Below are 14353 nucleotides of genomic sequence, written 5' to 3'. Positions count from 1 at the left end.
TAAAAAAAAGGAAATAGGGATTAAGTACCTCTCCTTACAATATTAAAATGTGACTTTAATTCACTAAAAAAAAGAAAATAAGGATTAAGTACCTCTTCTTACAGTATTGAAAATGCTACTTAAACCCACTAAAAGAAAGTAAGAATTAAGTTCTAGCACTACCATTTAGTCACCCTGATGGGAGTTAATTTGGGTTTTTTTGAGAGCAAGTGGTTTGTGTTCTGTAGGATTTGTTCACAAATCCCCAGCTGGAGATGGGTTTCTAGCTGTAACTTTAATTTCTGTTCATTTTGGGGGATTAAGTCACACTTACTATTAGTTAAATATAGCCTGRGCCATTATTTTTGATTATTTTTTGGCAGCTCCAGCTCTGAGGCACTCCTAACTCTATTCCTCCAGCAGCTCCCGTCGAGGTTTAATAAAGAATTCATATTAATCCTGAAAAGGAGGGGGGCACGATTCTTCAAGATAATCAAATATTGACAGCCTAGAAATAGCTTTCTGCCGGCCTTCATTGATACAGGTGATGGGATATAAATATTTATTTCTTCCCTGTCACTCAGGGTAAATGCCACCCATCGATCCGGCATTGATAGAGTGTCAGCACTTCATAAGGAACATTTGCCAGCCCCGTGTTTCCCCATTAGCCCCTGTTCTGTCGAGTGGGATTTACTAAATCTCCTCAATTGGCTGCTCCCAGATCCGTGATTGCCTCAGCTCGGGCTCCTCACCCCAATCAGCGTTAATTGGGCTTTGGATTTGAATGATTTACGAGAGGTGGGCGCTGGTGTCAGTCCCAGCCCAGAATAAACCAGGGGTGTTTTGTTGGCTGCTCCCTAAGTGGAGCCTGCTTGGCTTTTCCATGAATTCCCTCAGTTTTGGGGTCAATCCCAGTTGGGTTTTTAATATTCCTGCCCTCCCTGTTATTAGGGGAGTTTTTTATGAAGGAGAATCCCATTTTCGCAGGAAAATGAATTATTCCCCCCATACTTTTGGCAGCTTTTCTGTGAATTCCCTCAATTTTGGGGTGAATTCAGGCTGGGTTTGCAGATTTGATATTAGGGGAGCCTTTTATGATGGAGAATCCCATTTTCCTAGTAAAAGGAATGAATCCTCTCATGATTTTGGCAGCTTTTCTGTGAATTCCCTCAATTTTGGGACCAATCCCAGCTGGGTTTTTAATATTCCTGCCCTTCCTGTTATTAGGGGAATTTTTTATGAAGGAGAATCCCGTTTTCCCAGGAAAATGAATGAATGCCCCCATGCTTTCAGCAGCTTTTCTGTGAATTCCCTCAATTTTGGGTTTGCAGGTTTGATATTCCAGCCTTCCCAGTGTTATTAGGGGATCCTTTTATGATGGAGAATCCCATTTTCCCAGGAAAATCAATTAATCCCCCTGTGTTTTTGGCAGCTTTTCCATGAATTCCCTCAATTTTGGGGTGAATTCAGGCTGGGTTTGCAGATTTGATATTAGGGGAGCCTTTTATGAAGGAGAATCCTGTTTTCCCAGTAAAATGAATGAATCCCCCCATGCATTTGGCAGCTTTATTGGAGCCAGTAAATCCCACTTTATCTCCCTTCAGCTGCAGAGTTCCCTCCACCCCAGCATTCCTGGTTTTCCCTGGATTTCTGGTTTCCCTCCCACCCCAGCATTCCTGGTTTTCCCTGGATTTCTGGTAGCCCTCCCACCCCAGCATTCCTGGTTTTCCCTGGATTTCTGGTTGCCCTTTGTGCTGGTCACAAGCCTCAGAGGATGGAGCTGCTCTTGTCCCTGTCTTTTAGGGAATGATGTGGGGAAAACTCTCCCTTTTCCCAGTGGGGAGCAGGCARGAGGAAATGTGCTTTATGTCTCCARTTCTGCTCAATTTGGTGTTTGCAACTTGAGGAACCWCCAAAAATTCTTCTTTTGCCCTACAAGAAGCAAAAAGGTTGGGTTTGAAATCAAATCTCTCCTTATGATATTAAAAATGTGACTTAAACTCACTAAAAAAAAAAGAAAATCAAGATTAGGTACCTCTTCTTATGATATTGAAAATGATATTTTAACCCACAAATTTATTCATGGCTCTGTGGGTTTCTTTGATTTCTCTTTGGGGTGTTTGGTTCGGAAGGACATTACTGGGAAAACAGAAGGAGTTTGTTGTTCCCTCCAAGACTTCTTCCAGCTTGGAATAGCAAAATTTCAAAACTCCTTAAAATTTCCAAGCCTGCAGCCTGAGTGAAATTATTTTTGGTGCAAGGGTTCCACTGTAGGTTCCTTACATATTTTAAATCCCACTGATGACCGATTGTTCTTCTCAGGGTATCTTTTCCCACTTTTTATTTGCATTTTCTGATGGATACAATAGGGAAGGAAACTTTCAGGAATACAGTAAGTGTTGATTTTTATCATAAAMTTTGATGTTGGAATGGGCCATTTCTTACCCTCCCGAGGTACCTGGCCCAGGTTTAACTATAAATAAATGTTAAAATAATCACTTTCTATTTAGACTTGCCTCAGAACTCAGGTTTTCACATCACTGAGTAGCAATTCCACGTTTTTTGCTCAGGTAGTGAAAGGAGAAGACATCAATTTTGGGTTAATCGTTTCTGTCCTTACAACTTATTTTAAATCAATAAAATATTTCATTTTCTGTTCATTAGAAATGCTGAGTATTGACTCTTCAGGACATTGGAACTTGTTATCATCACTTGTGYTGAGACACAAAAATGACATCTTTAAGCAGCCAGGCCATGTGAAATATTTAACTTGGTGTCTGTCCCATAAAATACAAATAATTACTAAAAATGAGTTGATGTTTCCTAGGAAAATAGCTTTCCAAAGCAGGATTTACCCAAACATTTACTGCTTGAAATGATCAGGCAAGGGAGGGAATTTTTTTGGAAAAGAAAAATGGTTTTAGCCCAGAATGATTTGTGATTAAAGTGTTTGTTTTAAAGTGTGAATGTGCATTACAAAGTGCCTTTTTTAATGGGTGCAAAATCAGAATAATTGTGTTTGTCCAGGAGAAGACTGAAGTGTAATTTTACATTGGAATYGCTTCTTGAGCAATACAAACTGCTGTAAAATCCATATTTAAAAAAAACAAAATTCAGGAAATGGCAATGTACAGGGCTGGTTTCAGCTGCTGCTGAATTTCTGAGAATCCCATCAAGTCTGGAGGGTTGTCCCAGTGAGCAGAAAGATTGAGACAAAGGATTAACTGTGTATTTAAAAAAAAAATTGATAAATTTTTTTGCAATTCCAGACTGGTTTATTAAAGCCATGCTTCAGATAAAAGCTGTACAAACCAAGCTCTGCAGAACTGCCCCTCAATTAGGCTCAATTACTGACTAAATTGCTGCATAAACCCAAAACTTTTCCAGCCCCACTCCCACTGCGGGATCGTCCCCGTTCCCCTCCAACTTCGGCCCCGGTGCCCCTTTTCCCATCCCCTCCCCGCGCCCTGACCCTCCCGAGCTCCGCTCCATCATTCCGTTTTGACACCTTTTATCAAACTTTAATGAAATGACCCAGGCAAACAAATTGTCATTAAACTTTCCATCACTTTGTCCCTTGGTATCGTCTTTTATAAATTGGACAGCAAATGTTGTATTGATCTCGCCGTTGTTGCGGCTGAACTTGGGATGACCCAGCCCGCTCGTTGTTTATGGCCCGGAGTTGCTTTTCCTTGACATTTCCATCCCCAGCCTGACATCCCTTTTGTTTTTCTTTCTTTCTTGTGGAGATGAATGAACAAGACATCCGATACCGAGACATCCTCGGCCACGGCAACGGCGGCACCGTCTACAAGTGAGTGGGGAATTGCGCTGGAGAGTTGGAGGAAAATAGGGCTTAACGGTGTTTTTACCCTTTGGGGGATGGATGGATTGGATGGGCCCTTGGAGCTCTGCAGGAAAGGAATTCTGGGTGTAAACTTTGGGGTCGTTCTCAAGGTGTTTTATCCATTGGAGTTTTTTATCCTGGTTTTAACGCAGCTCTGAGTCTTTGCAAAGTAAGGAGTTCATGGTGCACCAGTGGGATTGGGATGGGCTGGAGCACTGGGAATTATCTCCAGGATCCGTAATTCCTGCTGGCTCAGCACAGCCTTCCTGGGAATTGCACCATCGGGATGGGATGCGTGACACCGTTGGATGGGTGACACTGATGGGATGGGGTGACACCAGTGGGATGGGTGACACTGATGGAATGGGGTGACACCATTGGATGGGTGACACTGTTGGATGGGTGACACTGATGGGATGGGTGACACCGTTGGATGGGGTGACACCGTTGGATGGGTGACACTGATGGGATGGGGTGACACCATTGGATGGGGTGACACTGATGGGATGGGGTGACACTGATGAGATGGGTGACACTGATGGGATGGGTGACACCAGTGGGATGGGCTCGTTTCAATTCTGTGCAGGTGAAACCCCTCCTCCCGCACATCTCCAACCCCCCATTTCATATCTGCTCCTTAACAGTCTGCACTGGGCTATGAAAAATATTCCAGTGGGAATTAACAAATCCATACTTTGTGAGAAAGCCCTGAGGGAGCGATAAAGGTTTCCTCCAGAGAGCTGTTTACCATATACAGTACCCCAGCATCCCATTAGGCTTTTGTTTATACCTCACACATTTTATCTTGGATATTAGCATCTTTTTTCCCCCTAAAATGTTTTAAAAGCTACGGTGCATTTATTTCGTTTCTAATTGGCTGCCAATGCTGCAAACAATTCCTCCTTGGAGAAGGTTTGATGGGAATGGACTTCCTTTGYTCCAAGGAGCAAAATCACTTGGAATGGAGCCTTAAAATCAGGTTGGCCTTGGGGGTGGGATGTGGTTCAGAAATCTCCTGGATGTTCACTTGGAGCAGATTATTCCTAGGCCAAGGAACTTGAGGAAATGGTGTTTTTCCGTATTTTATTATGGATTTGAGGATGTCRGGCTTTAAAGCTCACTCAGGGACTTCTTGGTGCCAGAAGAGACAGGGAAGGCTCACACGGGAAATGAGGACGAAGGGGGATGGGGAGCTGGACATTCCCTGTTTGACCCCACCCTGTGTGTCCAGTGGGGCTGGGCTGGGATCCCCTGGAGGGGGTCACTGTGACATTCCCGGTGCCATAGGATGGGGAAGTCCTCTCTGGACAGGCAAGAGGCCTCTCCTGGCTCAGGGAGCTGTTCCTGGTGTTTTTATTCCTTTGTATCCTGTTTTTATCTCAACTCAGCTGCTGCAGGGACCTCAGAGTTGCTCCAGGCCAGGAATAATTCCAGCCTGCTCCAGGGAGTGGGCGCTTCTCCGTGTGGGGATGTTTCCGACCTTATCACGGAATCCTGGGATGGTTTGGTTTGGATGGGAACTTAAATCCCATCCYATTCCATGGGCAGAGACACCTCCCACCATCCCAGGGTTCTCCAACCTGGCCTTGGACATTCCAGGGATCCAGGGGCAGCCACAGCTTCACTGGGAATTCCATTCCTGGGCCTCATCACCYYMMMRKKGRRRAWTYCYTYCMMAWWWYCCMWYCWMTYCYKSCCYYYKGSMRKKGRAAGCCATTCCYTGTGTCCTGTCCCTCCATCCCTTGTCCCCAGTCCCTCTCCAGYTCTCCTGGAGCCSCTTCAGGTCCTTGAAGGATTCCCTGGATCCTTCCCTTCCCCAGGGGAGCATTCCCAGCTCTCCCAGCCCTGTRCCAGAGCTCCCACCCTGGACCAATCCCCCTTTTCCAACAGGCTCTCACCTCTCCCTGTCTCGGAGCACCCACACCCCGACGGGGAATTCCTGCGGGAGCGCTCCCGGATCGCCCCGGCCGGAGCCAGCAGCCCGGGGATGTTTTATATTCCCATAAATCAATGAACATTTGTCAGGTGGAATGAATTGCAGGGGTCGGGCTGGTTCCCTCCCGCAGCGCTGGCCATTGATTTGCAGCCCAACACCAAGCCCGCCTATGCCCTTTTTTTGGGGTTTCTTTTTGTTGTCCTCTTTTTTTTTTATTATTTCCCCTCTCTTCCCAGCCCTTTATCCCAACTCATATCCATTATGGCAGCGACATGTTCCCGGTGCTTGGGGAACGAGGCCGAGCAAAAATTTCCCAACCTCCCTTCTGCGTGGGAACGCAGTTGATTCCATCGGAATCGTTGGCGGAGATTGAAGTATTGATCACTTCTCCCGGCTGCAGAGGGGAGGTGGGGCTGCTCTGCGTTTGGTTAGGGGATGGATTTCATTTATTTGGGTTCTTTACAGCCACAGCTGCTTTATGGCTCGGAGAGGAGGTGTCCCAGCTTTGTTTTTATGACAGGATAATTATACTTGGGGAATGCACTTGATTACCGCGTGCGGCCGGAATTGTTCCGCGATATTGGCTYGGCCCGTATTGCTATCCAAACAACTTTTCAGTCAATTGAGCCCGCTGAAAAAATCAATACTTTATGGCAATATTTCTAGGGGGAACTTGCTGAATCCGAGGGTTTTTTCCTGTTCTGWAAAGAAGGGATTTGATGGTTCCTTGGCGTCCTCTTCTCCCCYTGCCTTTTGATCCGTGCTTCGCTTAATTAAGGAACGATGAAAATTCCRGTGTCAGGTATGGCCAAAGCAGTTAATTAGCCTTGGCTGCTTGCATGTTCAAAAATATGTGAGAAAACAGAAAACGAGCCCAGACTGCCTGTTCAATATTCAGTCAGAAAGCAGGGATCCTTCCATTGCTGTCCATAGAACATTCCAGCAGGAAGCAGGGATCCTTCCACTGCAGTGTATGGGATATTCCAGCAGAATGCAGGGATTCTTCCACTGCTGTATATTGGATATTCCAGCAGAAAGCAGGGATTATTCCACTGCTGTATATTGGATATTCCAGCAGGAAGCAGGGATTCTCCCACTGCTGCTCAGTGGGCAGAGGGTGCCCTGTTTTGGGTAAAGATTGTCGAGAAAGGGCTGAAATGTGCTGTAGCAAAGCCTGAGAACCCCTGGCTGTGCTGCTGTGCTGTTTGCCATGTGCTATGTGTAGGTTGTGTCATCAACCCTGATTCCCACTGTCTGTGGAGTTTTTAAGTCCAATTCTGTGCATTTTTGGAAACTCAGCTGCCAGCTCATTCATAGAACCTGGTGAGGTGCACAATGCGCTGTTCAAACTGTATGGTAGGACATCTGTGGATTTGCTGAAATTGCTTTATTTTGGAGCAAATTATTGCCTGGTCAGTCCAAAAGACATGGAAAGGTTGTGCTTTGTGCTGCTGCTTTGGGCTCCAGCAGAGTCTGCTCAGAGGAGATCCCTCCTTAGGTTAATGTAGAATGTGTGGATGTGCTCTGCCAGCCTCAGGAGCAGCTCCATGAAATTATTTAGACCTCACATCCTTAATTGTGTAGATTTTGAACCTAAAAATTGCAAGGTAGTGATGTTTATCTCTGGCAATAATTACTCTGTCACTTCTTACTCATGTGGCATGTTTAAATCTTCATTATTTCCTTTCTATAGAGGCAAAATGAATGTTTTATTCGTATTTCATGTTTCCCAGTTTTTGTTTTTCAAGGAGAAAGGAAGAGTGAGATGTTCCAGGAGTTGAGTTTAGGGCATGGCACAGCCTCCTGGGATTTATTTTGCAGCAGGAGCTGTGTGGGGTCTGTAACTCCRTGGGTTCAGTCAGAGTCTCTGGCAGCAGGAGCATAAAACTCCCTGCACCAAAATAAACATAAAGCCCTGGCAATGCCCTCATTAATTTGAGAATTACCAGGGTCTAGGAGAGAGGGAAGGAATGGGAAAATCAGTTTCCATCTCAGCAAAAGGCTGGGAAAGCAGAAGGCTTCACTTGTGAGTTGAGTAATTGGAAGAGAAGCGGCTGTGGATGATGTCCCATCCCAGGAATTGGAGAGCCTGGAAAACCGGGATAAATGGGGAAGTTTAATTTGTCAGAGCAATTTCCCTGAGCGATTCTGCAGTCTGGTGACACATTCCAGCATCTGCCCATCCCTGCATTCCCCATCTCAGCCAGCCCTGGGGTGCCCCATTAGCACAGTAACTGCAGGGTGGGGGATGGGATGGGATGGGATGGGATTGGGATGGGATTGGGCAGGGCAGCTCCATAGCCTAGAATTGTGCCCTGGGTGAGGGCTGGGGATGCTCTGGCCCTGCTGGGGAAGCTCTGGCAGCCCTGGAGCAGGGCTCTGAGCTGTGCTTGGGGACAGGAGCTGGAGGAGGCTGAGCTGTGTTTGGGGACAGGGAGCTGGGTGGGATTCAGCTCCATGCGCTGGGATGGTAATGAAATAGCTGGATGATTTGATAAATACTCATATTGATATCAATATATTAATTAGTAGTATTAATTAACAGTGGAATCGTTTGCTGTTGCCACGAGGTGCTTGGGCTGAGCAAGGCTGGCCTGTCCTGGCTCATCCACAGCTCCCGATGTTCCAGGAGCTCAGTTTAGGGCAGGGCACATCCTCCTGGGATTTCCTGGGWGTTGTGTGAGGTCTGTGACTCCACCTCCTGGAGCTGCAGGAAGGGCCTCTGTGGTCCTGGTTTGTCCTTTGGAAGCTCCTCAGATGTTGTGGGARCCCAGCCCAAACCTTGGCAGAGCCGTTGYTCTCCCSCATTCCTTTGTTCCTGGTTTTCCRTGTGRATATCATGGAATCCWGGRATSRWTTGGGTTGGAARGACSTTAAAACTCATCCCATTCCATGGGCAGGGACAGCTCCCACCATCCCAGGGTGTTCCAGCCTGGCCTGGGACRTTGCCAGGGATCCWGGGRCAGCCACMGCTKCTCTGGGAATTCCATTTCTGGGCCTCCCCCACTCCCAGGGAATAATTCCWTCCCAATATCCCATCCATCCCTGCCCTCTGGCMRTGGGAAGCCATTCCCTRTGTCCTGTCCCTCCATCCCTTGTYCCCAGTCCCTCTCCAGCTCTCCTGGAGCCCCTTYAGGCCCTGGAARGGKCTCTGAGCTCTCCCTGGWKCCTTCCTTTCTCCAACRYAGGTGTAACATCAGAATCTATCATTTCCCTCTTTCTGAAATCCTTGAATTCAGATTATTGTGACCCTTTTGCTGAGGGCAGATGGAGCCAGAGATGAAATCCCTTTCCCRAGGCAGCAGAGTGGTGACAGGAGCAAGAACAGAGCCCCAGGTTCCCAATCCAGGGCTGCCCCTCGTGGCTTCACCACTGGGTGACCCCAGGGAGGTTCCCACAACCCTTAACCCMCAGGGCTTGTCCCAGCCCAGGCTCAAGGAAGGGAGCACAGGCAGGATGGGTGTCTTGTTGGGACCATTTGAAGAAATTCCATCTCCCCTAATTCCTGTGGTGCAGCCATGGAGGAAATAATTCCCATTATTTCCTCTSCAGGACTGCCTTCATTTCCTGTTTTTCTTTTTGGTTGTGTTTGTTGGTTCAGTTTCCCTCTGAAAAGCCCTGGAGCWGCAATCCCTGGGTTGGGAATGTCCCCCTGGATTCCCCCATCCCCAGCAGGGTTGGAAYTGGACTGCCCRGTGCTCTTTGGTCACTCCCTCCCCRTGCCCTGCTCGCCCGCCCYGTAGGATCCGTTCTGCACAGAAGTGCATGAAATGAAGATAAAGCACCTCCTTGGGCTCTGACAAAAGCCATTCCTCTGCAGAGCTGCAGCCAGAGTAAATAAATGAACGGACAGCAATCACAGGCTCGTTGATGAAGCTGTTCAATTAAAGCACAGGCATTTACATGGTGTAATTTCCCTAAATTGCCAATGAGCCCCTTTAGACACAACCAGTGTTCAAATTGATTTCAGCATCGATTTTGGCTGAAGCTGATAAATTCCTGCTTGTTAGTTAAAGTAATTTTGCAGAAGACTTTGTGGCGCAGTATTGGAGTGTTCATTTAGCTGATGGTTACAGGAGGAGTTATTTACCGAGGGCTCCACTGCCGGCCCGAGACGGGACAATTCCCCGCTCATCTTTTTACTTTTAATTTTTAAGCTTCAGTCTCCAATCAATATGTTATTGAAACTGATTAAAATGTGCCCAGCCAGCTGCCCGGGGCTGTTTAATTAGGAACTGGGTGATTCTTAAATTAAAGCTGTTTTTTGGTGGTGTTGGACGTCCTTGGCCGGGAGGATGGAGCTGATCTGGGAAATGGGAGTTTGTGTTTGAGCTTAGGGCCTGACCCTCACAGGGAAGAATTTCATCCCAATATCCCATCCATCCCTGCCCTCTGGCAGTGGAAGCCATTCCCTGTGTCCTGTCCCTCCATCCCTTGTCCCCATCCCTCTCCAGCTCTCCTGGAGCCCCTTTAGGCCCTGCAAGGGGCTCTGAGCTCTCCCTGGATCCTTCCCTTCCCCAGGGGAGCATTCCCAGCTCTCCCAGCCTGGCTCCAGCCCTCAGAGCAGCTCTCTGGACAGGAATGTGCAGTCAATATTGTGGAAGCTTCCTTTAGCCCCCGAAGAAATGGCTCCATGTCTCACAAAAATGCTCAGGAAGGGACTCTGAGCTCTCCCTGGATCCTTCTCCTCTCCAGGCTGAGCAGCTCCTCACGTTCAACCCTTCATTTCCGTCCCCACAGTGTAATGCACTTTTTGCCACAATCTGTTGCTTCAAATCCCTCCATCCCTGGTCCCCAGCYCCTCGTGGCTCCAGCCTCAGCTTTCCCTGCTCCCAGGGCTGCATCCCTGGATCCCACAGCCCCCTCGCCGCTGGCTSGGGCTGTCACTCCATCATTTTGTCATCTTTGCTGATGTTGGTTATATTTCCAGAGCTGGAAGGCACTGACTCATTGGCATGGCAGACAGGTCATGGCTTTCCCTTGAATCATTTAGGCTTGCCAAGGAATCTCTTATGGATTAGAAATTGTTTCCATGGCCATTGTGGGGGGRAAAAAATGAAAGGCTGRGTCCTGGTGGCCRGAGGGAGCWGGTRGGAAGCWGATYYYGGGCTGCTSCAGGCTCCTTCAGGGCTGTTCTGAGGAAAAATTATCTAAGAGGATAATTTTTTATGRATTTTTCTATGTAGAGACTGTTTATTTTGAGATTTAATGTAAGAATAACCTCAGCTTATAGTGAGAAGAGGTTTTGTTTGATGAGAAACGCTCGGGAATCTTTGCAAACTCCACCCTGCTCATGGGGTGAGCACTGTCCAGTCACTCCCATGCAGGCATGGGGTTTGCAATTAAAAATTAGGAAACAAATTGGAAATCAGTGTTTCCCTTGAGCTGACCACAGCTTCAGCCTGAGGTTGGTTCAGGAAAGGAATTACCCCACAGCCACAGCATCCTGCAGCTCCTATGGGGCTTCAGTGCAATTTCTCACAGGGTGGATGTAAAATGGGTGCTCTGAGAAAAGACTTCTGTTTGCCATCTAAGCTATTTATATGAATTTATTAGCTGCTGTTAAGGATTTATTAGCTGTTTTTTTTAATTTTCCTGCCATCCTGGAAGGTTTTAAATGTGTTCCCTGAAACATTCTGAGTTGCTGAGGAATCTTTGGGATTCTGCTCTGTTTCTCTGCTCCTACAATATGGGTTTGGTTGCTTCACTTTTGGAGGTGGCACCGAAATTTGGGAGATGCCACTTTGGGTGGGAATATTGCCTTCACAGACATCCATGGATTGACTAAAATCTGCTTTTCCCTGTGCTGGACTTGTTATCCCGTGGGATTTTTTTCAGAAAATAATACCTTTATTCATTTTAGAAGCTGCATAAAGGTTTTWAATTCAAGCTTTAGCATTGCTGATGGTGACCAAAATGATCAATTCCACCTTCCAAGAACATCCTTGAAAAAGATTCAAGAAACCCCTTTTTCCCTCCCCACTCCTGGGAAGGGGTAATTACTGCAGCAGCTCTGGCYTAATTGAAGCGGTGGCTGTTAATTAAAGGTGTAGGGTTGTGTTTTGGTGTAACCAAAGCTCCCGTTGCTCTCATCCATCCCTTTGTGCTGGGGCAGGGCAGGACAGCTGAGATGCCCRGAGTGAACAATTCCCATTCTCCCGGGCAGCCTGGCATTCCAAAGGCTCCATCCCYGGGCTCCCTGCTCCTGTGGGATCCGGTTCCCGGCCATAATTAAATGTTCACTGGGCGCTGTCAGCGCTCCGGAAACCCAACCCGGGCTCTGTGCTGGCCGGGAACCCGAGCCGGCCTTCACGGATGAGTTGGCGTGCACCATAATTAAATCATCAGGCCTTCCCTCCTCCTTCCCTTGGATACTGGAGAGCTGCTTCTCCCRTGGAAAAAGGATCGGCTTTCCTCGGATAATTGAGCTGCCCAACCGGCCGGGTGCGCCCTATGGAGCCACAGACGTTGAGCAGCTTTTGCTGACCTTTCATCATGTCAGTGTTCCTGCTCTTCCTAAAGCCAGAGTGTTGGTTCATCCCCAGTTCCTGTTTTTGGATTTAGGGATTCATGGAATCATGGATTTGTGGGTTCATGGATTCAAGGATTCATGGATTCATGGGTTCAAGGATTCATGGATTGACGGGACCGTGGGTTCACAGATTCTTGGATTTTTGCTTTCATGGATTCTTGGATTCACAGATTCATGAATTCACAGGTTCCTGGGTTCATGGCTTCACAGATTTGGGGATTCAGGGATTCACAGATTAATGAATTCATGCATTCAAGGATTCACTGAATAATGAATTCATGGATTCACAGATTAATGAATTCATGGGTTCAAGGATTCATGGATTAATGAATTCACAGGTTCATTGATTCCTGGATTCAGGGATGCAGCTCCTCCTCTATCAAAGCTCCCATGAATGATCTCCTTTTCCACACTAGTATTAAATCACTGATATTTTTCCCTCTGCCTTTTAAACCCTCTTTTTTAAAAATTGCCCTCTATGCCACTTTTTACATAAAAGTTTATCCAAGAGTTATTAAATTGTTATCAGTGCTATTGGTTAAGGTTTAGTTTGTTACTGGGGTTGTTGATAAAGTTTTTAGGAACTTCCAAGCTGTTACCAGGAATTAGGGAAGCACTTGGGGTTATAAAGAAGATTAAATACTTGCACCCTGCCTGGGATGATTTTACAAGCAGAAAACCCCAGCTTTCAAAGCTTTTCTTCTTCACTGTTGGAATACCCTGGGAAATTATTTGGGGTACCTGTGAACATTAACAATTAYTCTTTCCACCTTTATATTCACCCTSTAATCCTAAAATAAATGCAGAAWTTCARTTTTGCYGGTATTTTCTGCAGGTTCTTGAGTTATGACAAAGAATTGGCCATAATTCGTTGGTTTAGTTCACATTCTTACAGAGGGAATTTTRYRTGATCTGAAATTATTTCRTTTTTYCCTCACRCAGGGCATACCATGTCCGAAGTGGGAAAATCCTGGCAGTGAAGGTAAGAAATTCCAGATTTTTTTCTTTCTTTCCAGCTTTTTCTGACCTTGATTTCCTGTGATGGTTGGATCTCAATTTGGTTTATTACAGGAAATTAATTAATTTAAGCAGGAAAACCCCAGCCTGGAAATTTAGTCATTGCCATTGAGCACAGATTTCCAAAATCCAGGATTTTCCCACATGGAATTGTCTGGAGGTGCCACCTTGTTGTCTCCATGGGTGTTTCCAAGTGCAGTTGGGCTCCTTGTYTGGATTAAATCTTTAGGTTCAGATAAATCCCAATTTTTTCTGTAATTCAGTTAAAATTGGTAAAAGAATAGCAACGCTGTAGCTGCTTTTTGATTTTCCTGTGAGTTGCAGGGAAGCAAATTTTTTCCTGCTGGACTTGATATGGGCAGAAAACACAGGAATAACATCCTGATAACTCCTAATTGTAGAAACTGGAGAAAAATTTGGGGGAAAGTAATTTTGAAAAGCCTTTGGAGTGGTATCCAAGCTTCCTGAACCTGTCAGGAATGGTTGGGCAGGAATTCTCTGATTGTGAGAGGCACAAAAGAATAGAAAATGCAAGAAATATTATTTTTTCATAATTAAAGCTTTCAGTATGGATTTAAAAAAGCTCCTCAAATGAGTTTTTCCAAGCTCCATCCATGCCTGGATGCCCTCAGAGCATGCCTGGAGAGGAGCTGGAGCACCAGGAAATGCAGGGAATTTGGGGAATTCAGGCAGGAGGGACAAGTTCACCCTTTGCAAGGTTAATTGAAATCCCCTCCCTGTGGCAAAAGCCTTTCCCAGCAATTTCACCTCCTTTTTTTCCCGGGTTTGGGGAGTCCTGGTGGAGGATGAACGTTCCCTAACTCCTGGAGGTTTGGGAATTGTATAGAATTATAGATATTATATACAATATATTAATTTATAGTTATATAATATATATTATATGTATTMTATAGGATAGTATGTATTATCACTATGATAAATCTGTATTTATAGAATATCAGGTGAGGAAGGGTGAGGGGTGAGCTCAGCACTGAGGGTTCCTCTGGTCTGAGCTGCTCCAGGTCGGGTTGGTCCTGGTGCT

At 46.2% G+C, this 14353-nt stretch overlaps 1 protein-coding gene across 1 annotated transcript in view; it reads left to right on the top strand.

Annotated features, from left to right (window-relative positions):
* Positions 1-14353, top strand: part of MAP2K5 (mitogen-activated protein kinase kinase 5) — a 111295-nt gene that overhangs the window by 23839 nt on the left and 73103 nt on the right. The window contains exons 8-9 of the mRNA XM_057372270.1: positions 3729-3793; positions 13237-13276. Of these exons, the coding sequence (XP_057228253.1) occupies positions 3729-3793; positions 13237-13276 (105 nt within the window). The remainder of the gene's footprint in view (positions 1-3728; positions 3794-13236; positions 13277-14353) is intronic.

The sequence above is a fragment of the Malurus melanocephalus genome, unplaced genomic scaffold (assembly GCF_030028575.1).
Source record: "Malurus melanocephalus ecotype Western Australia unplaced genomic scaffold, MMel_1.1 scaffold_169, whole genome shotgun sequence".
Taxonomy (NCBI): Eukaryota; Metazoa; Chordata; class Aves; order Passeriformes; family Maluridae; genus Malurus; species Malurus melanocephalus.
This window is presented reverse-complemented; position numbering and strand designations above follow the sequence as displayed.